Here is a 23,275-nt window from a genome sequence, read left to right as displayed (position 1 = left end):
GATTGACTATAATTTAGAGATTGGGCGATAATTTGAAATCATTGAAGGATTACCTTTTTTTAAAATAGGTGAAATAAATGACGTTTTCCAAAGAGATGGATATATATCTTTACTAAGAGACAAATTAAATATATTGGTTAGAACTGGTGTTAGGATAAATCTACAGTTATAGAGAAAAATAGTAGGTATGCCCAGTGGCGAGGCGAACTATTTTCTAACAAGGAGCAAAGATTTTATTCTAACCACCCACCCGCCCATCCAATATTTTATGAAAAAAATTGTGTTAAATTAAATTATGTTTATTATTTATTTAACGTTTATATACAGGTACAATGACAATTCATTCTTAAAACATTTGAAGTTAATAACATACATAGCTTCTAGTTTATTATTTTCTTATTTAAGTTATTTTTTAAGATTCTGATTGGAGCAAAACAATGTTGGTGTCTGATTTTCTACTTCAGCATCTTTTTGCTGATAAGAAAATTAATCTAGTATTTTTTTTTTTTTTTTTGGTGGAGGGGGGGGGGGGTGGTAGAAATAAAAAAAAATGAGTTATTTTCAAAAACGTGGTAAAAACTAAAAAAATAAGAAAAAAAGGTGGATAAGTGGATATCGCTCTGCCGTACAATTTTAACTACAAAATTATTTTTAAATATTAAAATTGATAAATATTGTCAAAAATTGAACTTTAATTTAAATATATATATAAAAAAAATTATGAATATCCAAATGTTGTAAAAATTTGAACTTCAAACGCTCATAAAAATTTAATTTGACTTTCTTATAGACATTTTTTTATTGATAAAATTAAGATAAGATACTCTTATAAGGAATTTCGAATTACATTTGAAAATCTTAGACTTAAAAAGAAAAATTTTTAGGAATTTTTATCTCAAAATAATTTACACATTTAATTTTACACTTTTTGTCAAAATCCGAACTTTAAATACTTATGGAAAAATTGTAATTATGGATTTTTAATATTTTGCAAATTTCACTTGAAGAATAAATTAAGAGCCTTGTATTATATTTTCAGGCTTTTTTACCCAACAAATAAAATTTTATTGACATTCATAGAAAAAATAAAACTAAAAAAAATTAGAAACTGAAAATGTCAGTAAACAGTTCAAAACAAATTGATATTTTTTGAAAATATTATTGTGTATATAAAATGCTAATATAAAAAACCAGTGAAAATTGCATGTATCTACGGTCATTTGTTGTAGAGTTATACCAAAAACTAAAATAAATTTCGTCGAAAACCATCTTTGCGTAAAAATTCCCGTTTTTTCTTAATTTTTCTTTTCTTTTACCAGCGCTTTCCAACACTTTTAGGATTTTTTAGAATTTAGACCCCCCAAAGTATTCATTTTCCTTTCAGAAAAGATACTGTTGAAGAAAATCTAAGTATTTTTACTGTCCTAAAAGGTGATAACAGTTTTAAAATTAAAAAAAAACACATCATTGTAAAATCAATATACTTATTCATCGCTCCACTTAGAATCTAAAGTGAGAATTTTTACATAAAGCCAATTTTCATCAAAATCGATTTATAATGAAATAATAACCGTATACATAGGTACATGAAATTGTCTTACCGAATATTGGCAAAATATTTTGATTCTTTTTGAACTATTGATAGCTGTATACCTTAGTAATTGTTTTTTAATTGCTGTCAGTAAAAAATTTTTGATAGGGCAATAAACTTGAAAATGTAATAGGGACAGTTCAAAAAGTAGTTAATAGTGAAATAAAAAAAAGTTGAATGTAAGTCCTTAATAATTTTTTCCGACTGTCTGAAGTTAGAATTTTGACAAAATTCATCAGTCTCGAAAATTTGCAATATACTTTTCAGTTAGAAATGAATAAAAATTTTAAATATAAGTGATGAAAAGAAAATGACGAAAAATTGCAAATTATATTGTAGTTAAAAAATAAAAATGTATAAAATGATAAATTTTTTAGTTAACGATTAATTAAAACATAGTTTTTCATAAATAGTTGATATTGTAACCCAAATCTCTAAAAATATATTCACAAAGTCATTTTTATAGACATTTTAAGTTAAATTATAATAAAATTAGATATGTACCTAAACGAAAAATAACGTTTTTAGTTATTAACTTATTTTTTGTGATTTAAAAATATTATTCGTGGGTAGGTACATAAAACTTTTAAAGTACAACAAATGAAATGTTTTCGACAAAGTATATTTAACGACTGTTAGTATAAATGACTTTAATAGCAATATTATAATATATACTTTTTAGATTTTATTTCATTGAATTAACATTTAACACAACCATTACAATGACCCATTTGATATCTAATGAACAGCAGAGTGGTACCCATTTGCCACCCTTTTTTACATTAGTACTTCATTAATTCTATAGTATATTGTGTACAGTATATGTACGTTAAAAATGAATAACCATTACCCACCCACCCAAATTTTGGAGGAGCGGATACTCCTCTAGACCCCCTTTGCCACGCCACTGTTACATACTGTTTCAAGTTTAGAAGAACTTGATATATTGAAGAAATGTTTGTTGTCTGCACAACCTACATTATTAGCATTAAGAAATAAAAAACCTTTTAAAAAAATCACATAAACATTTCACCAAAAAATAATAAAATTATACATCAGCGTCGATTTTTTCTACTAAAAACACAAAAACTTCAACTATTTTAGTATCAAACAAAATCTTAAAGAATAATATAAGTGCATCCTTATTGTTGATGAACGAAAGAAAGGAAGACACCTGAGATAAGTGTTTAATTTTAAAAATGGTAAATGCCTATTATGCATAGCAAATTTATAAACTATTGCATTTTTTTTATTTAAATTAAATTATTTTACCTAGGTAATCATTATTTATTATTATTATTATGACAATTAATGCGAACCCAAATATATTATACTTACCAATTTGAATATTGACACTTTATTATAACTATTTAGCTCTATCTATAAAAGAAACTGTTTATTGTGTATTATGCCCTATATTGTGTAAACCTATTATTTTATAATTATTATTATTGAAGTAAAACTTCTTTCTTGAGGTTTGGTTGGAAAAAAATTGTAACAAAAAATGAAACGACACGTTCGTTTATTTATTTATTTTGCAAGTCATGCACAGCGGTGGCTGTGTACACGTTTATTTTTATTGTATTGATTTTTCTCTCTCTCTCCATAATTTCACGGGCCCCAATACTTATGAAAGAAGTTTTACTTCCCCAGAGTTTAATGGTGGGTTCAGACATTCGTTTTTTTATATATTATTATTATGACAGTTAATATGAACCTAACTATATTATTATACTTACCAATTTGAATATTGACATGTTATTATAACTATTTACCTGTATCTAAACAAGAAATTGTTTTCCAATTTGATATTGTAATTGAACATTTGAATTACTAATAAATAATAATTATTTTTATAAACCATGAATGTTTGTTAATATTTTTTGATATTTAAATATTTCATATTTCATAATCTCTTGAGATAATATCACATAATAAAAGTATTCTGTGATAATACTGATAAATGTTTGTGATGATAAGAGATACGAGGCCGCCATCTTGCAGCCATTCGGCGTTTTCTGTCTCTAGACTCTTGAACATTTTACTACTTTATTACTTTTCTCGCTCACTCAGCTATATCTTACCCCTGACTTCTCTCTCTAAGCGCTGTCCATTAGTTAATAGGTCTATCGTCTATGGTACTAAGTAGTGTCATAAATTATTTGATTCAAATCCTTTTAGTATTGAATATTAAGTACGTAGGTACCAGACACGCACGGAATTTTGATTGGTAATTTGGATTTTTCAAATAAATATCAAATATAAAAATTCTTTCTCTGTTCATTTATAATAATTGTTGTTCTTGATTATGCCCAATATAGTAAATACCTATTCTAAGAAGCCCCTCACAGCTTATATTGTCACCAAAATTATTTTTCATCTAGTGAGTTACTTATCTGCGGGCGTGCCTGGTAGGTACCTACCTACTTAAACCCGTTGAGACTATTGAACTCTAAACGGGTATATACCTAATTTAAATGATTTTTGAAATTGCACTTCTTTGCCCCAGAACCAATAATTATTATTATAATAGCTTAAAAAATCATGGCAACCAAATGACACTCGACAGACAGACAAACATTCATTTTTATATAATATATAGATATAAGCTCGTATAATATCAGAATATAGAAAATATTATAAAAAAAAAACGATATATTTACGAAGAATTAGGTACCTACTGATGAATAATTATGACTTATGTAGAGCTAACACTGTAACATAATATTTAGGTATTTAGTTGCCCGTATAATCGATAATCGTGAATTGTGACCATTTCGATTTATACATTATATTTTATACTATAATTTTATTACAAAAATACCTACCTACCTAATACGGGTGTATATATAAAAAAAATAATGTTTTATTCATTTATACCATAATGCATACAGTTTACGCTGTTATTAAAATTTAATAGATGTTTAATGTAAAAAATTTAATTTACAAATTCATTTTTTGCTTCTGTACATATTTAGTTTAATAGCAGGGCTTACCACCAGAATCATTTATTTGGGTTTCAGGTTTCGGGTGTTGGATGTATTTGGGTGTTAAAACACCGGAATAAAAAAATTAAACAAACATTCAGGTTTTAATAACCGTTATTATTCGGGTTAACATTGGTTAATACGGGTGTTTAGTAGTCTAGAAAAAACACAACTTTTGAAGGTCCCAAAATTGTCAAACCAAAAAAAAATTTGATGTAAAAATATAATTTAAAAAAAAATCTTTATTGATGCCGTTAATAGAGTATGGTAGAGCGCTATTTTCTCTCTCAAACCAACAAGCATCAATGCATAATACCAAATTTGGGTTGTTACTTTTTTTTGTATAGTTATAAATTATAATTCGTATTGGTCTATATAATATTATTATACAAATACAAACATTACAAACGGTCTTAAAATTGAATACATACGATAATAATTAATATTATATTATAATATATTATATGTAGGTACCTAGTAATATTGTAATACCTTTTTTTTATGTTTGAACCGACTACTTTCGTATTACTTCCACGACGATGCCTATTTTGTAATAGGATTTTATAGGATTTTTGTTTTTTGGATAACATAAATACAATTAAAGTTATCAGTTTCAGAACATTAGTATTTTTTTTGGTTTTTTTCATTTAATTATTTAAAATGTTATCAAAAAAACTAAAACGCTACGTCACAGATAAAGCTTTTCCTTATGCATAGTGGAATTTTGGTAATTCTACTATAAATACAGAGGGAGTAAAGTTGTTACGCGCAAAACAGATTTTGGGTATGTTGTACATTTCTAAGACGGAGACAGCACATGCTTGTAACAAGACCACTTAAATAGGTACATTGGAAATGTTTTATGTTGTTCGTTTTATCCTAACTGACAACTGTAATATAAAATTACAGTGTTTGGAAAAACGTCATTCATTAACGCACGCATTCACGTTCATATTTAGTGAACGATACGTGAACGTCACTCGTTTTATTAAAATAAAACGTGAACGTGAAAGACGTTTATATTTTTAACGAACTTGATCGATTTTTAAGACGTTCAATTTATTTACCATTTAATAAATATAAATATAAATATTAATTTAATATATTTATAAAATACATTAATTAATTATATTATATATAAGTCTAAATAGTATTTTTATTTTTGACTTGAGTTGTATATGTTTATAGGCTTTTATATTAAAGGCTCAGTCAAACAGAAAGCGGGCTGCACGCGCGGGCACTGTAAAATAATACAAAGATCGCTTGCCCGCCGCGGTCCGCGTACCCATAAACCATGGCGGACGAAAAGTCCGGGTACAAAAAGTCTGGAATGAAAAAAGTTGTACCTAAAGTCCGGATTCATTTTTTGATTGCCGGACAAAAATTCACCCTCTGTTTGACTGAGCCTTTACAGCAGGTAAATGATTCATAAAAAAAATGTATAAAAAAATAAATGAACGACCCAATGAACGCGTTCATTTTTTGAAAGAACGTGAACGTGAACGCGTTTGTTTGAAAAAAACACGAACGTAAACGTGAACGAGTTCATTTTTTTTAGTGAACGTTCCGAACACTGTAAAATTATCGAAACCTTTTAGATTAATATTTGCTCTTTATCATCATGTAATATTATATTATATTCATTTAATATCTCAATTTTGATCCGTCGTCGAAAGGCCGCAACGATCATTATCATAATTTTTCCCTCTGCTCTGGCATTTCGATCCGGCGCACGATTTTCATGATCTTCTTGAAACGTCTGAAGCACGCGTCATAGACGTTGATGAGCATTTCTATCTGATCCGGTGTGCCCGTGGTGTGGTTCACGTCAATCACCAAAAATGTCAGCTTACCGGCCAGATGCTTCGCCTCGGCAGCGGCGGCCCTCAGTCTGAAATCCAATTTAATTGTGATAAGGTCTTAGGTGTTAATAACGTATTTCCGAATTTGTTTTTTTCAGTTGTCAGTGCGGGGGGATAATTTTGTAAACTTCATTAACTTCACATTTTTATCTAATGTTATGTTTACCGAGTATAAATGTTAAAAACGGAGACTAAAATATTACTATAGATGTTATATATAAAAAAAAACTAAAAAAATTGGAAACTGAAAATGGTGTATACTGTATAAAAAATGATAACATAAAGATTCAGTGAACATTTCATGTCTACAGTCATTTGTTTTAGGGTTACACCAAAAACTAAAATCGATTTTGTCAAAAACCGATTTTGCGTAAAATGTAGGTACTGTTTTTCCTTAATTTTTATTTTGTTTTTCTCTGCGCTTTTGAAAACAATTAGGAATTTTTTTAACCTCCAAAAGTACCAACTAGATTCACTTTCCTACCATAAAAGGTACTGCTGAAGAAACCTAAGTATTTTTACTGTCCTAAAAGGTGATGACAGACAAAAAAAATACAAAAATACAAAAACACATCATTGTAAAATCGATACAGTTATCGCTGATCGTTCTTATAATATACAGTCAACAATACGAAAAAAAAAACTTTAAATAACTTTCATTTTAACCAAATAACTAAGTTAAGTTACTATTATTTATTTATGAAATATTCTATTTTTTTTTTTAACTAGTTAAGTTAAAAGTTATCTAAAAAAGTAACTTATACCTACCTAAGTTATAACTTAGCTTTTCATTATTTTAACTAGTAATTGCCCAGCTTTTCAGACGTAGTTTCATTAGTATTTTGTCTACAAAGTAATATGATTACTATTTACTAATAATGTCACAACTCTCAAGTAATTGGGTCCCCCAAAATATTTTATGGACATTTTAACTTTTATAAAAACTGACATAAAAATAATGTGAATAATTTATGTTCATCTAGATTTTATTTCCATCATATGTATTATTTTATAAAAAAATAATGGATAGTAAATAATAACAAAATAATAACGATACAAATATATAATGAATTTGATAGTATAAGTAGGTAGGTAGGATATTGAATTGAGCTTAGGTATTTATAAATAGTAATTACTACGTCATTATAGCTAAATAAGTTGAAATACATATTTGTAATAAAACATATTTTTTTCACCTCAATTGGATTTCGGACTTTTGTACGGTATGGTCGGTTTTCTGCAGGCTCCTTTCCAACAACTGACGCGTCTCGAACACGTGTTTGACGAGCATCGATACGCCGTACGCGATTTTATGTACAGGCACCATGACCTCGTGACACGGACAACAATGATAACTGTTGCTGCCACAATATGACTGTTCGTGTAGTATAGAATATTACTATATTAGCTATTATATTTTGGAATTTTATCTTTTATCGACATTTTACCGTGAGTGGGATGAAAGCGCTTTGAAAAAGTCACCCACTCACCCACATATTGGGAGTCGTACCTAAATTTTCTTCAAAATAATTTCATGTGGGGATAGATCTACAAAATAAAGTGGAGACTGAACGAACAAATACTCGTGTTTTAACCTAATAGTCATACAAATGTAAAGTAGGTACTCATCGAAGTTTAAAAAGTGATAAACCATTGACAAAGAGAAAGAGATAGACATTACACATTACACCCCTATCCTGATCGAGAAAAAATAACAATACTTTTTATCTATCCATGTATTAATAATAATAATAATAATAATATAATAATGATAATATAATATTGGTATTTGATAATACTTATTTTTAAATCGTACGGTGAGTTTCAACTTGTCTTGTAAGTTGATGAAAATGTATAGGTATAACAATATATAAGCAACTTGAAAGAAATATCAAACATGTATCTTATTTCTTGTCAGAAATACCTAAAAACCAAAAATTTTAATTATCTATTTAATGTTAAAAGCTGGATAGAAGTTAATTTTATTTTAAAATCTCTTTTAGATCAAATTTTTATTCAATCTACTATATAGTCAAAATTAACATAATATTTAATGTTTAAACATATTTGATAATTAACTTAAAACCATTACACAAACATTTTAAGTCAGTTAATTTACAGAATTAGACAAAAACAATTTATTTGAAAAATCTATAATTATTTATTATTTAAACAAAATATACCTTTAATACGTTTTACCATACATTTTTTTCGTATGATATTCAAAATTATCAAATTACCAATCGTCAAAATATTTTTAAAATTTAATTATTTTATTTTGACAACTCAAATATTATAATTTTTATATACATCATACTATAATATTTTATATTTTGATAACTTTAATATTGGTTTTACAATGGTGTTTATTTTTTTTTTTTATATCCTGTATACAAAATTTCTATCAGAAGGAGTGCTTTGATTTCAACATAATATAGTACCTTATCTTTTTGTGACGTTTTTACTCACCGCTGTCTTATATGGCATTTATAGCCCACGTGTGTATTACATACGGTGTTACACCAAATTGCAGCTTACCGGTGCAAATACTCTATTCTTGACGTTTTTTGGATATTGCGTATTCGTTTGCACTCGACACAGCTTATCTACCATAGAATTATACGCGCTATATTCTTTCATTTTCATACAACTTTCATCCCATTCAATATTCTGCGGTTCAATCACAGGCTGATCATTGTTGATCAACGATGTTGTACATAAATCATTATAATAATAAATTGCTATGTTATTAATTTGCATTAAAATTAAAATTTTGAGTTTTGAGTAAAATATAAATGAATTAGGTACAGGTACCTATCTAAAATAATTTGTTTTGTCGTAGGTTAATTATTATAATATTTAGGTGTCATATTATGTAAGTCAAAATCATACTCTTAAATTATTATATATACCGGAAGTTTCGTCTTTTTTTCAACGTGTTTTATGATGCTTTCGGTGCTTATGTGTAGGCTCTTGTCAGCCGTTAACTTGCACGTAACCTGCGCCGTGTCGTTACATATCTATAAAATAATTTGTTTTTGCTGTAGGTTAATTATTATAATATGTAACTATGTTGGTATCTATGTAAGTCAAAATCAAACGTACTGGAATTTTCGTATTTTTTGGAACGCATTTTATGCTGCTTTCGGTGCTCATCTGTTGGCTATTGTCAGTCATTGGCTTGTAAGTAACCTCCGCCTCGACCGTTGACTGATCGATTGTCTGACTCGAAACACTACCTCGCAAGTCCACTGTTGTGGTATCCGGCTGAAATTCTACAACAACTACGTCGTATAACACATTAAGTCGTATACTTAATAAAATATTACTACCTAGCTGATATAAGCACTGCTTCTGGCCTACAATATATTATAGTCTATCACCTTCAAAATTTAACAGACATTTTATGAAATTGTATCTTTTAACTACCATTTTTTGGAGGACGCAATACACTAGCTTTAGGTACGTATATGTATGAAATACCTTTACTCGAAGTACGACTGCTCATCTGTTGGCTTTTGTCATTCGTTGGGTTGTCTGTAACCGTGGACGTCCCCGTTGACTGATCGATTGTCTGACTATCCTGCATGTCCACTAGTGTAGTGTTAGGCTGAAATTCTACAACAATACTAATTATTATCCATATAATATATAATTATAATAATAGACTACTATAGTAAGTACTGCTTCGACATTTATCTAACTGGGAATCGGGGGATAACATTTTATCTTATAAATGCCTTTTTTGTGAACGCAATATTACACTAGCTTTAAGAATGTATGATATATCAGACATCTACTCGAAACCGGATAAAAAATGCAATTAATCATGTAAAATAATGTCGTCATGATTCATGAGGATATAGAAACATTTTGACGCTTTTTGTTATTCAAATAAGTCATGTGTTCCAAATTTAATGATATAGGTACCTACATATCGATACTCGATAGGTATTGGGTGGTATTCACGACCTTCAAATCTTATATTAATTATATAGACGTGAAAGTATTCAACATAAACATTTTTAATTTACATTAGAAAATAATATATTATAAGTACTTTAAATACGATAGTCGTAAATTATTACTAACAATAGGTACATTGTGAAATTGTTTTATTATACCTTGTCCTTTAGATGAAATAATGTTTTATGATTTGAACTCCTGCGATACATACATAAACATAATGTCAAAATATATAACATATAATAATATATGTCATATTATATTATACTACCTATATACTATATCCTTTGTTTTACACTGTGTTTAGCCAATTTTGTAGCCAATTTTTGTACTTTTGCCTCCCACCCCCCACCAAAAAAAAAAAATTAAGCCCTAGACCCGCCACTGATATTTCTTTAAGTATTATATAGACTAGGTATATTATGTCAATATACATGATAACTTATGAATTTTACATACTTTCAACAATTATAGATGTATCATCTGGTTGAATTTTAGCTTCATCTTCACCGACCTCTGTCTTTATCTTGCGCAAATTCAACAACATTCGGTCTCTGCAATCCCACAACGATTCGGTGTCCTGGACGACTGGTTTCCGCGACTTTTTTATTACATAATCGCCCGATACTTCGTCACTGAAGTTACTTACGTACGACGATTCGGAAGAACTGGTTTGGGTTTGTTTCTTCTTAAATATGTTTAAAAACGACATATTCCGACATACAACAATAATTTAATTATTAAGATATTTTTTTTTCGATTAATAAATCAATATTTTAACATTTTGTTTCCAAGGTAACCTTTGACAATTTAATGTTAATTTTTATAATAGCTATCATTAGGTTATCAGTGCAAGATTATACTGTAATGTACCTATATGCTGTATATCTACTACTTTGTGAGATAGATATTTTCATGAATAATACAAAATATTTTTCGGTTTTTTATAAAATTATCTCTCCAATTTGACATTGTGTAATTTGTTTCGCAATGTGGTCATCCACTTAAAATAAAAGAAAATATACCACACCCTATAGGCAATTGTTATTATTATTATTTATTTATTTATTTATATAAAACACCATACAACTATGGGTATAAAATGTTATAGGGTACCAGGTACCCGGTACCTACAATCTACATAATATAAATAATAAATATACGTCATGTATATGTTGTATTTATTTAAAGATCAGTTAAGTTAGACATAGTACCTATCTAAACTAAAGTATAATATTTATTTATTAAATTATAATAATATATAATCTAGTATCTACATAGGTACGAAAAATATATAAGTACCTAGGTATATGGGTTTATCTTATATTCTTATTGAAAAAATTAAAAGATTAAGTTTATACATAAGTTCATACAGTAATTTTATTTTTATTTTGTTGACAAAGGCTGTAACAATTCATGCTATACTGCTACTTTTAAAACAAGCTCATTGTTTGGTTTTACAAGCCATTTTACTAGAACCCCGCCTTCTTGATGTAACTTGAAAATGTTCATGCACATAGTCATAGTCCATAGATTAATAAAGATTATTAAATAACTTATTAATCTATACAAATAACTGGGTAATCCGAAATGTGTAGATTTTATTTTGATATGACGTTGCATTCAAGCATAGGTACTTACCTATATAGTTCCTCAGTTACTATATATTACATCATATAATATACTAGGTATTCTACATTAATTCTACATTCACACATTTAATTTATTTTTATTTTTATTCATAGTATTAAGCCATTACAAATTGTATTTCAACTGAACAAGTCAGCAAACAAAAATAATTGACTTTACGTTATATTTTTCAAATTATTGAAGTTGTAGGTACTCGGGAGGTTGGAGTTCCTAAGTTGTTCGTGCAATTGTGTAAAAATGTAAAAGCCCATGTCAATCCAAACGATGTGCTTGTTCTAAATGTAGGTGCCTAAATAGTATTTATTAATATATAGCATGATGAAATGTATAACAGCTGTTGTTATAACTCATTGTCCTACTTAAAATCCTTAAAATAAACTAACATAAAAACAATTTTTATACTTATGTAAACTTCGTTTTTTTAATTTTTTAAATAAATCTTTTTTTAAATCTTTTTTTTTATTTGTATTTTATATGATTTAGCTTAATATTTGCAAATATTGGAATACTTAACAATATTACATCTTAAATGTTTAAGATCTTATATAGTACCTATTAAATGCAACATAAATAATTCATAGTATAGGTATAGTAAAGGTGGGCATTAACTAGTTAAAAAGTTTAAAATAATTAACTTTTTGACTTCACTAGTTAGTTTATTTTCTGTTCAACTTATGAACTTAACTAGTTTAATTTACAGTTGAAATAACTTAGATTTTCTCAGTTGATTTTAAATAAATCCATCAAGTTGAAAATATTTTGAAATTTTTTGTTTAAACGTAAGTATTACTATGTCTATGTCAGTATAAAATAAAAATAATCCAATAGAAAAACACAAACATTTTCTTGATAACATAATTTTGTGTATATTAATATATTTTATTAAGTTGTAAATTATATATTATGCGAGTTGGAATTAATACCAATAATAAAACATAACAATTGTTATGTTTTAATGTTATATAACTTTTAAAATCAATTACTATTCGATATAAAAAAATATATTTGTTAAATTTTTAATTTGAGATGCGTATAGTTTAAATTAGTAAATAATAGTTAAGTAGAAGTAAAATGGCAACAGTGTACATTATGATAAAAGTTCAATAAAATTGTTTTTTATAATTTATAAATTAGTAACTAGAAAGACACATTCACTCTTTATGTGATTTACATACTAATCAAAAAAAAAAAAATAGATTAACTTTTTTTAAACTGAGTTAAGTTAATATTTTTTTCTATTTTAACTTTTAACCTATCGAATTAAATTTATTATTTGTTAACTGTTAACTTTTAACTTATCGATCTTGTGTCCTCTTAACTTAACTTAACTTGAGTTAATTATTTTCATTAACTTGCTTACCTTTGAATTAGTATCTACATATTGTATGTTAGATAAATATTAATAACAACAACTGTGTGCAGGAAATGTTTTATGCCACCAAAGGTGGGCATTCATTTTTTAACTTATTTAGTTAAAATATTTACTGTTGTATCTTAACTTTTAGATTCTGAGTGAAACGATGAATGTATTGATTTTACAATGATGTGTGTTTTTTTTGTGTGTGTCTGTCATCACCTTTTAGGACAGTAAAAATGCTTAGACTAAAAGTGCTTAGAGGAAAGTGAATCAAGTGGTACTTTGGGGGGTCAAAAAATTTCTCAGTAGTTTTCAAAAGCACCGTGAAAAACAAACGAAAAAATAAGGAAAAACGGGAATTTTTAACGCAAAATCTGTATTCGAGAAAATTGATTTTGGTTTTTGGTGCAACTCTTAAACAAATGACTGTAGGTACATGACATTTTGACTGAATGTTTATATTTGCATTTTCTATACACCATAAAATTTTCCAAATATTTTGACTTATTTTGAGCTCTTTACGGACATTTTCAGTTTCCATTTTTTTTAGTTTTTTTTTCTATAAATATCAATAAAATTTTATTTGTTGGTTAAAAAAGCTTCAAAATTTAATAGAAGGCTCCTAGCATATCGTTTCAATGGCAGATGAAAAAAATTAAAAATCTATAGTCACAGATTTTATTTATAAGCATCTAAAGTTCAAATATTGATAAAATACGTATAAATGACGAAAACTTGCAAATTATTTTGAGTTAGAAATTCATGAAAAATTTTATTTTTAAATCTAAGATTTGAAAATGTAATACAAGGTTCCTCATAAATTCGTCTACCTTTTTCAAAAAGAAAAATGTCTACAAGCAAGTCAAATTACATTTTTGTGAGCGTTTGAAATTCATTTTTTTACAACATTTGATATTTACTTGATTTCTCATGTAATGATTTTCTTATTTGGTTGTAATTAAAAAATGAATGGCTGTAGATACTTGAAAATTTCACTGAATGTTTATACTAGCATTTTCTATACACGATAAAATTTTGAAAATAATTTGACTCTTTTTGAGCTGTTTACGGATATTGTCAGTTTTCAATTTTTTCTATAAATATCAATAAAGATTTATTTGTTGGGCCAAAAAGTGTAAAAATGTAATACAAGGCTCCTGATATATTGTTACAATATCAGTTGAAAAATATTAAAAATACATAGGCACAATTTTTTTTATAAGTATTTAAAGATCGAATTTTGACAAAATGTATCAAATTTAAAAATTAATATATATTTTATAGTTAAAAATATATAAAATGTTCAACTTTTATATCTAAGGATTAAAAATTTAAAACAAGGTTTCACGTAAATAGGTATATAAATTACTTTATTCACCATAATATCATCAAATATACTTGATAATATCATAGACTGACCGTTTTCGCTCAGAATCGTTTTTCTTATACAATGATATTATATCATTGAATTCAAATTTAACACCATCCACTACAGTGAGCCACTTTTCATGGTGGGGTGGGCGGTTGTCGGAGATCCTTGCCATACATTTAATTTTGTACTTTGGTGTCACTAAACATTACTATTGTAGTAACTTGCCGCTATCACCGTTCGGTTGGTTCACGTTTCTTTAACGACAAATGCACGTACCTACACGTCGTGTATTGGATTGGAAGAGGTTTGAAGTTTGTTAAATGAATATTTGAACACAATGTATTAAATATGATAAATATTTATTACATGTATTAACACAATATAAATAATTATAATATTAAGTTGGTTATTAAATTTGTTGACAGAATAGAGATATTCTGCCGGAGAGTATTGTATGTTACACTATAGCTGGGAATGTAGGTACCTACTTAATGTGGACGGCGATGCGGCTGATACAAGTCCGCGACCCACACAAGTACTATAAGCTTGGGATAACTACTTCTGTCTACTCTTCAACTACTTTTAAATCCTTTGATAAAAGTGTCTCTATTTATATGGGACATTCCGTGACTAAGGAGAGGGTGATTGACGTCATAGGATGTGTGTTATGCTGAGTTCAGTACTAATCCGATGCGATAGCAGCATCAGTGGCCTGATTAGGTTGCACGGCACCTTATCTTGTTATATTGTTTTAACTTATAGCTGCTTGGACTTTGGAACGACGTTTTTAAGTAAAAACGTCGGATTACTACACTATGATGGTTTAGGTTTCTAAATCTTCATGTAGATATACGAATGGAAACCTAATATATCAATTAATTATATATATAGGTATCTAGTATCAATGGTACTACTGTACTAGGCCCTATATATCTCTATGGTTGAAGTAACGTTATTAGAGCTATAGACGTGAACACAGGTGCAGAGAATGCTGCTCTCGCTGAACCTGAAAAATAATTTTGGATTTAGTGGACTATGGATATTTATTTGAAAGGTATACATAATAGAATGATTAATTTTAAAAATATTGAATTAAAAATGAAACTAGAAAATACATATTCAATATTATCCCAATGAAAAATAATAATAGGTACTATTAAATCGTACTTAAAAATATATAGCTATATGACTTGAAATAAATACAAGGTTTCTCTACTTCATAAGTAGCTTATACTAAAATCAAAAAATCTAAAAATATGTTAACATGATTTTTTTTATAAGTTAAAATTTGAATGAAATTAGATACCTGTTGAATTGAATAAGAGTAATAATTACTAATTAGTAATAATGGTTTTATAATAGTTACTAGTTAGGTATTTAATTGTAATTAAAAAATATTTTTCGTGGACATTTTTAAAGTTTTACGTTTATTATTATATTATAATATATACCTACTAGGGAGATCAATTTAAGCGTCTATAGTAATTATTTTGACGAGTTTCAATAAAGATAACTAAATAAATAAACACCTGTACATTAATACATAAATTATAATTAAAGACAGGATTTTGCATAAAATGCATGTTGCCATATTCAACATCATAATATACATGCAGTCAACGAGTGTCCATAAATCATTACCTGATTGATTAATTAATATCAAAAGGTTATACTGCTTATTTTGCATATTTTAACAAAAAAGTGTACAAATATGCATCTAAGGTCCTAAAGATTCAAAAAGGTAAAGGTAAAAAAGCGTTTTGGTAGGTACGTTTATATACCAAATATTTTACGTTTCAAAGAATATACCGCGGACGCTAAAAATAAGTCAGTAAACTACCATAGGTAGGTGAATAGTACCAATTATATTATGTTCTTGCTTACATTAAAGCACATTTTTCATGTACCTAGGTGTCATAGTAAGTATCAAAAAACTTAAGCCTCTATTTTCTCACTTGTAGACACATCAAACATATTGGAACAAGTGGAATATTCTGCAAGCGAACTTCTTACTAGTGCAATATTACAATAAATAGCATTTTTTGACATTTTTCAGTGCATGTTTACATGCATATTCAACAATAAAAATGCATATAAATCCGGTCTTTAATTATAATACATATCAATTAATTTATTTAGCCATGGTAAAATGCATGTTTAGACCGCGCAGGTGCGCACTCGCCGACCGGTCGATAATCGATACCGAGCCACCTCCACCGCTCTCCGCAACCGACACAACATCAACCCGCAGTCTGCCGCTGCCGTCTCTTGCCTCCAAAACGTGACAATATTATAGCAGTGAACTATTATAACCCCGCACCGATCCGCCTCCGCCGACCAGAAGCAGCTGCCGCGGCCACCATAGCGTATCGGAACGTTTGTTTACGTTTCCAATATCATTTATCATTAATAATAATAATAATAATCGTTGTTATTACGATAATATTTTACCTATCTAGCGCGGTCCGCGCTTCCGTCTTTTTTTTCTTTTTTCCATCCATTTTCCCCACCACCGTTGCCGGTTTGCGCGATACAAACAATAATAATTTTTCGTTTTGCTCATCACCAACGCCGCCGACGCCGCCGCTACCGTCCCCACCGCGCCGCTACCACGACCATCCGACCACCCACCCCGAACCACATCTTGGTTATCAGTAAAACGCGGCGTCTTCCGAGTCCCGACGCGACCGTCGACAGTGGTGTTCGAGCGATAAAACAACGAAACTCCCGCGTCGCAAAGCGGTAATAGGACGTACGCCGACAAACGCCAGTGGGGACGACCGTGTGAACCGAACACCCGCGCGCCGGTTCTCTAGGCCGTGAGGACGATATGCAAACGGCGAGTCGCCGACGGTAGGTAGCGATAACGGACGCGCGCGCCATGCATCACGGCGGACGACGGACACCCGACCGGCATTGAGCACCCACTGCGACCGAGGAACTGTGTGTGAAGCGGACCCAGTGGACGTCATTCTACACCTATAGGTAAGTGAACACGTCCGGCGCTCTCGAGCATTTGAAGTTTTTCGTTTTTCATTGCAGGGATTTTGGTTTTCATTTTCAAATTTCATATTTTGACAATAAAAATATTATGATGATCTTACTTTTGAGACGCCCGCGCAACAGTACCTAGCACCTGCTTCATCGTATTTTCTAGAAAATTTGACAACATTTCAAAAATTTATAAATTACATTTTACGACCATTTATTTTACGTCGATAATGTTATTGCTTCTGTCGCCACAGTACCACAACTAATCGACAAAATTGTGAACGAGAATGTTTTGTTAGTATTTTGATTGTGGTGTAAAAACATGGTCCGATTGCAAAGGTCTGGATTCGGTTTAAGTCTGTATATCAAGTCACTTAGCCATATTTTCATATTGTCTGTCAATAATTATCACTATACTCTACGTTATGTGCCTACCGAAAGATCTGGCTGTCAAAAAGTTCTGATCATACCTTGTTATTTAAATTTGATTTACTATAGTTTTTATTTAAAACAAATACAGTAAAACCTTATAACGAAATCGCTTGGTATCAATTGATTTTTCTGTTATAGGAAGACTAAAATACACGAGATATCTTTAGATTATGCAGGACTGATGTTATTTACCGCTGCGATACCCATATTATATATATTTATTACATTTGCAAATAATTTCTTTTTGTACATACAACATAATATCTTACAGTATTTAACAGATTTTTTCGTTTTCTCTCTCTGACCCACGCGCTACATAGACAAAACGCATTTATGCAAAATCATTTTTTCTATGCGTTTAAGTAATCTTAGAGTAAAGTCAACCATGACAAAAAAGATAGAGAATAATACTTTTGAGGGAATGACATATCGATTTGTCTAAATATTTTCTCAAATCAATTTAAATATCATTTAAATTTACAAAATTTTTTTATTTATTTTGATAGTGGAATACAAAGTCAAATAATAATAAAATATAAAATCGATATGTCATTCCCTCAAAAATATTATTCTCTATCTTTTTTGTAATAGGTGACTTTACTCTAAGATTACTTAAACGTGAGCTTAAACGCATAGAAAAAATGATTTTGCGCAAACACGTTTTGTCTATGTTGCGCTAGGGCCAGAGAGAGAAAACGTATAGTGCGCTGACATCCTCTTAACATATCGATTACAATAAAAACAAAATTAAAGATATTTAAATAATACGAATATATAAAATGTTTGCAACCCTCCAATTAGCTAAAAGCTTGTGGTGGCGGGTTTTATTAACAAGCAACTTCACACTCTCGTTGCATGATTGGAAGTAATGTGTTTTGGTTCTTTCTTTGTACCTATATAAAAAGATTGTCAGTCAATACTGTTTTTTTTTTTTTTTTTTATGTACAAAATAGTAAAAGTACCTACCTTTAGAAGTAAGAATAAAAATAGTTGGAAAAAATATTTTATAGGTATCATCTGAGCAAAACTATAAAATGTAAAGCTTGTTTGCAATATGTTGGGTAATAAAAAATAGTTAGGTATAGATAATATACTGTTGTCTACCTTCAAACATTTTAGTTATTTTAAATTCATTAAAAAATCATTAAAATGTTGTTCAGGGCTTTACAAAATTATCCCACTGTATTCTATGCCGTTCAACTATTATTCCATATTAATTTAATAATATTATGTCATTAGGTGTGTATCTCTATAAATAATATAAATTTGTCGTGGACAATCGATTGTATTCAAAATGGCAGTTCATGGGTCAACACCCAAGCGTAAAGAAATTTACAAACATGAGGCGCCATGGCCGCTGTACAGTATGAACTGGTCTGTGCGGCCCGATAAACGATTTCGGTAAGGATTAATACATTAGCCGACAACCGTTTATTAACCTATTTAATATTTGTTTGTATTTTGTAGCCTGGCGATTGGGAGCTTTGTAGAGGAATACAATAACAAAGTACAAATTGTGTCATTAGATGAAGAAGTATCGGAATTCAGTCCTAAGAGCACATTTGATCATCCGTATCCAACGACCAAAATTATGTGGATTCCTGATAGTGTATGTGTTGTGTTTTGTACCATGGATTTTATTAATTTTTGATAGTTGTTGATAAGTTTCATACCAAACTTTGTTTGCATTATAGAAAGGAGTATTTCCCGATTTATTAGCTACAAGTGGTGATTATTTACGAATCTGGAGAGCAGGTGAACCAGAAACAAGACTGGAATGCATTCTTAATAATGTGGGTATTTAAATTTAAAATTATTTAAATAATTTCCTCAGTGATTATATTTTGTTTCATTACTTAATTTTAATTTAAAAAATAGAATATAGGTTTTGTATTATTGTAAATTTTAGTATTTCAATATTTCTTATTTTATAATGTTATTAGAACAAGAATTCAGACTTTTGTGCCCCGTTAACCTCATTTGACTGGAATGAAGTCGATCCAAACTTAATTGGTACATCAAGTATAGATACCACATGTACAATTTGGGGTCTTGAAACAACTCAGGTAATTTGATCAACAATATTTAATTGGTAAAAATAATTTTATATTTATATTGATAATTTTTTAAAAATAAATTCTTAGATTGTTGGACGAATTAATTCTGTTGCTGGGCATGTGAAGACTCAACTTATTGCCCATGATAAAGAAGTGTATGATATAGCATTTAGTCGTGCTGGAGGTGGCCGTGATATGTTTGCTTCAGTTGGTATGAAAACACAAAATTCAAATGTATTTATTACTTTCTATAACCTAATTTATTTTATTGCAGGGGCTGATGGTTCAGTTAGAATGTTTGATCTGCGGCATTTGGAACATTCTACAATAATTTATGAAGATCCTCAGCACTCACCATTACTTAGGCTCGCATGGAACAAGCAAGATCCCAATTATCTTGCTACAGTTGCTATGGATGCATGCGAAGTAAATAATTGTTATTTCATTTAATCGTTTATTTATTAAATTTGAATTTTTTGTCCAAAGGTTATTATATTGGATGTCAGAGTGCCTTGTACACCTGTGGCTAGATTAAACAATCATAGGGCATGTGTTAATGGAATTGCATGGGCTCCACATTCGTCTTGCCATATATGCACTGCTGGTTTGTATATAGTTACAATATTATATTTCTTTATTTTGATATGTCAAATCATAACCACTATTTTTTATTCAGGCGATGATCACCAGGCCCTTATATGGGATATCCAACAAATGCCTAGGGCCATTGAAGATCCAATCCTAGCATATACCGCTGCAGAAGGTGAAATCAATCAAATTCAATGGGGTGCCACTCAACCAGACTGGATCGCCATTTGTTACAACAAGTCGTTGGAAATATTACGAGTGTAGTAATACTGTTGGACTGTAAATGTTGTAAATGCATTATTATTATATAATATACTGTTTTTATTTTTATCAAACTTTTCACACCAATACAAATTATTTGACTCAGATTTTACTAACAAGACTTACAATTATTATTTCTTACTCATGATTTATAAGAGACCGTGATTTATTTTTTATTTTTGGTTAATTTGTTTTTATGTTTTCCTGAGTTATATTATTCTAATAAAATTTTACAACATAGTCCAATACTTTGTATTATTAAAAATTTTAGTATAAAATGTATTTCGTTAACAGCCCGCCGGTAGATGATTTTTAGCCTGTATTTATAATGAAGAAGAATACTCTTATAGTAATTATGTATATTTTAGTGTGTCGACATTTGGTTTTTCAATTGTTGTAAGCTAGAAAAATAATTATAAAAATAAATGATATATATTATAAATTTATTTTTATTATTTAAATAGTGGTGTCCAACACATTTATGTTTAAGCAAATATTATATAAGATCAATAATTTGCGATATGTAAATATTTATCAAGTATCGATAATATTAATTACTTTTTGACGATTGTGTGATTTTTTTTTAAATTTTTTATGGTAAATTTAATTTTTGCTAATCGCATTTGTATAAAAACGCAATAATTAATTTTTATATTTTTATACAGTGTGGTGTCAGTGTAAATGCAACGACTATTTGAGTAACCCACTGTTAGTATTTTAAGTATAATTAATAAATAGTTATTTACTAGTAACATGTAAGTTATTAATACTTAAAGTCAACTGTTTTAATGATAACAATTAAATAATTTTAATCCATTTTTTACAATTATCAACTGTGCACATTAACTAATACCTCATTATTTATTTTGAGCTGCGCATTATTAAATTAAACTATACTTGCAGGCACTAGATATGTTTTTCAATAAAATAAATTGTTGCTAGATAAAAAAAAAAAAAATTGCATATTATAATTAAATAAGTTGAAAAAATCCACAGTTGAATCTTAGTGTATCACACGAGAAATAAACAATAAATTCAAATTTACAACTACATGTTTTTATGCGTTTCTTTAAATAATATGAAGTATTAAATTATACACTAGTTGAAAATCTCACGAATTTTTTGATTTAAGTTGACATTTTTAGCAATATTGCAGTTAATTGTAAACAATTTCAATATTGGGTTATTAAATAATTATAAAATCTTTAACTGTTCAATATAAAACAAAATGTGTTAAAATGCTTCAAAACTATGAATACTATAAACATATTTTGTACACATCAATGTCAAACTATCATAATTATTATATATATTTAATATTTATAATAAATATAACTTTTTTGATGAGGAAACTGTATTTTGGTTTTTTTTTGTAGTAAATCCATTTTATTAATATTAAGTAGCAGTTAAAATAATTACCGCACATATTAAAAAATATATAAGCATTAGAAATGAGGAAGTATGAAAAAAATATTGACATTGCTATTATTATTTACATATTGTCTTTTATTACTCCTATAATATGAAAGTTATTTTTAGGTTACCTATATGAAAGGCCTTTATTGGAAACAAAAATGAAGTCACTGTACCTAACTAGTATTCAATTATTTAACTTGTTATGAAATGTACACTCAAATCCTAGTATAATTTTGAAAAATAGTACGTAGTTATTTTCTTTATTAAAATGTCAATAAAAATGATTATAGTTAGCAGTTATTAAAAGTTTTTATACACAATATATTGTGTATGTAGGTAGATAATTATTAATTGAGTTAAATTGTTGATTTTATTATTTAGTGTACAAATATAATGTGGATAGATAAAATAAAATAATTGTTATCATCGTATAAATATTAAAAAATGTTGGTGTTTACAAAAGGTGATTAATTTTTTTTAGAAACATTATGTCAGTGGCGCTTTACACTAAGATATCTAATATGTAGATTATGTAGAAGTCACTACACCTTTAAAATAATATTAGATACCAGTAGGCAGGAATAACTTGTTAATAATAGACTCTGTCTTAAGAGGACGCCACACCCGTATGTGTTGTCTGCGTCATACCAAATTTAGCATACCAAATTTACGCTCAGAAATTCAAGTTGTATGCCGTTGGCTTAAAACTTAGAGTGAATCGACCTATTATGAAACTTGATGGTAA

The 23,275-nt window shown here is 28.6% G+C and overlaps 4 protein-coding genes across 5 annotated transcripts in view; 1 reads left to right on the top strand and 3 right to left on the bottom strand.

Moving 5' to 3' along the window:
• LOC100163978 (E3 SUMO-protein ligase PIAS2) overlaps positions 1 to 3,500 on the bottom strand; it is a 16,422-nt gene extending 12,922 nt beyond the window's left edge. The window contains exon 1 of one of the 2 annotated variants that reach the window (XM_003241630.4): positions 3,367 to 3,500. The gene's annotated coding sequence lies outside the window, so the exon portion shown is untranslated. Of the gene's footprint in view, positions 1 to 3,330 lie in introns of both variants that reach the window. The other variant, XM_016801026.2, reaches the window with a different exon arrangement.
• A 2,593-nt stretch (positions 3,501 to 6,093) lies between these two features.
• Positions 6,094 to 8,382, bottom strand: LOC115033258. Its single transcript, XM_029485532.1, has 2 exons — positions 7,637 to 8,382; positions 6,094 to 6,469 (listed from the first exon to the last, which is right to left on the bottom strand). The coding sequence occupies exons 1-2, from the start codon at positions 7,765 to 7,767 to the stop codon at positions 6,271 to 6,273; spliced, it is 330 nt and encodes a 109-aa protein (XP_029341392.1). The 5' UTR covers positions 7,768 to 8,382; the 3' UTR covers positions 6,094 to 6,270.
• Positions 8,383 to 8,873: 491 nt separating this feature from the next.
• LOC100569001 lies at positions 8,874 to 11,325 on the bottom strand. The gene is made up of 5 exons (XM_029485531.1): positions 10,866 to 11,325; positions 9,924 to 10,058; positions 9,546 to 9,724; positions 9,353 to 9,460; positions 8,874 to 9,128 (listed from the first exon to the last, which is right to left on the bottom strand). The coding sequence occupies exons 1-5, from the start codon at positions 11,116 to 11,118 to the stop codon at positions 8,958 to 8,960; spliced, it is 846 nt and encodes a 281-aa protein (XP_029341391.1). The 5' UTR covers positions 11,119 to 11,325; the 3' UTR covers positions 8,874 to 8,957.
• A 5,605-nt stretch (positions 11,326 to 16,930) lies between these two features.
• On the top strand, positions 16,931 to 22,466 carry LOC100162586 (DDB1- and CUL4-associated factor 7). Its single transcript, XM_008180607.3, has 9 exons — positions 16,931 to 17,770; positions 19,448 to 19,609; positions 19,676 to 19,817; positions 19,903 to 20,001; positions 20,152 to 20,274; positions 20,353 to 20,476; positions 20,540 to 20,691; positions 20,752 to 20,869; positions 20,942 to 22,466. The coding sequence occupies exons 2-9, from the start codon at positions 19,503 to 19,505 to the stop codon at positions 21,115 to 21,117; spliced, it is 1,041 nt and encodes a 346-aa protein (XP_008178829.1). The 5' UTR covers positions 16,931 to 17,770; positions 19,448 to 19,502; the 3' UTR covers positions 21,118 to 22,466.
• The last annotated feature ends 809 nt before the right edge of the window (positions 22,467 to 23,275 follow it).

The sequence above is a fragment of the Acyrthosiphon pisum genome, chromosome X (genome assembly GCF_005508785.2).
Source record: "Acyrthosiphon pisum isolate AL4f chromosome X, pea_aphid_22Mar2018_4r6ur, whole genome shotgun sequence".
NCBI lineage: Eukaryota > Metazoa > Arthropoda > Insecta > Hemiptera > Aphididae > Acyrthosiphon > Acyrthosiphon pisum.
This window is presented reverse-complemented; position numbering and strand designations above follow the sequence as displayed.

Excerpts from the sequence above, each read along its gene's own strand:
- LOC115033258 (XM_029485532.1), bottom strand. The coding sequence starts at position 7,767 with ATGGTGCCTGTACATAAAATCGCGTACGGCGTATCGATGCTCGTCAAA. Across the intron at positions 6,470-7,636 it reads AAGTCCGAAATCCAATTGAG|ACTGAGGGCCGCCGCTGCCG; the intron begins GTGAAAAAAATA and ends ATTGGATTTCAG.
- LOC100162586 (XM_008180607.3), top strand. The coding sequence starts at position 19,503 with ATGGCAGTTCATGGGTCAACACCCAAGCGTAAAGAAATTTACAAACAT. Across the intron at positions 20,275-20,352 it reads GGGGTCTTGAAACAACTCAG|ATTGTTGGACGAATTAATTC; the intron begins GTAATTTGATCA and ends ATAAATTCTTAG. Across the intron at positions 20,477-20,539 it reads TGATATGTTTGCTTCAGTTG|GGGCTGATGGTTCAGTTAGA; the intron begins GTATGAAAACAC and ends ATTTTATTGCAG.
- LOC100569001 (XM_029485531.1), bottom strand. The coding sequence starts at position 11,118 with ATGTCGTTTTTAAACATATTTAAGAAGAAACAAACCCAAACCAGTTCT. Across the intron at positions 10,059-10,865 it reads TACATCTATAATTGTTGAAA|AATTTCAGCCTAACACTACA; the intron begins GTATGTAAAATT and ends GTATTGTTGTAG. Across the intron at positions 9,461-9,545 it reads CAAAAAATACGAAAATTCCA|ATATGTAACGACACGGCGCA; the intron begins GTACGTTTGATT and ends ATTATTTTATAG.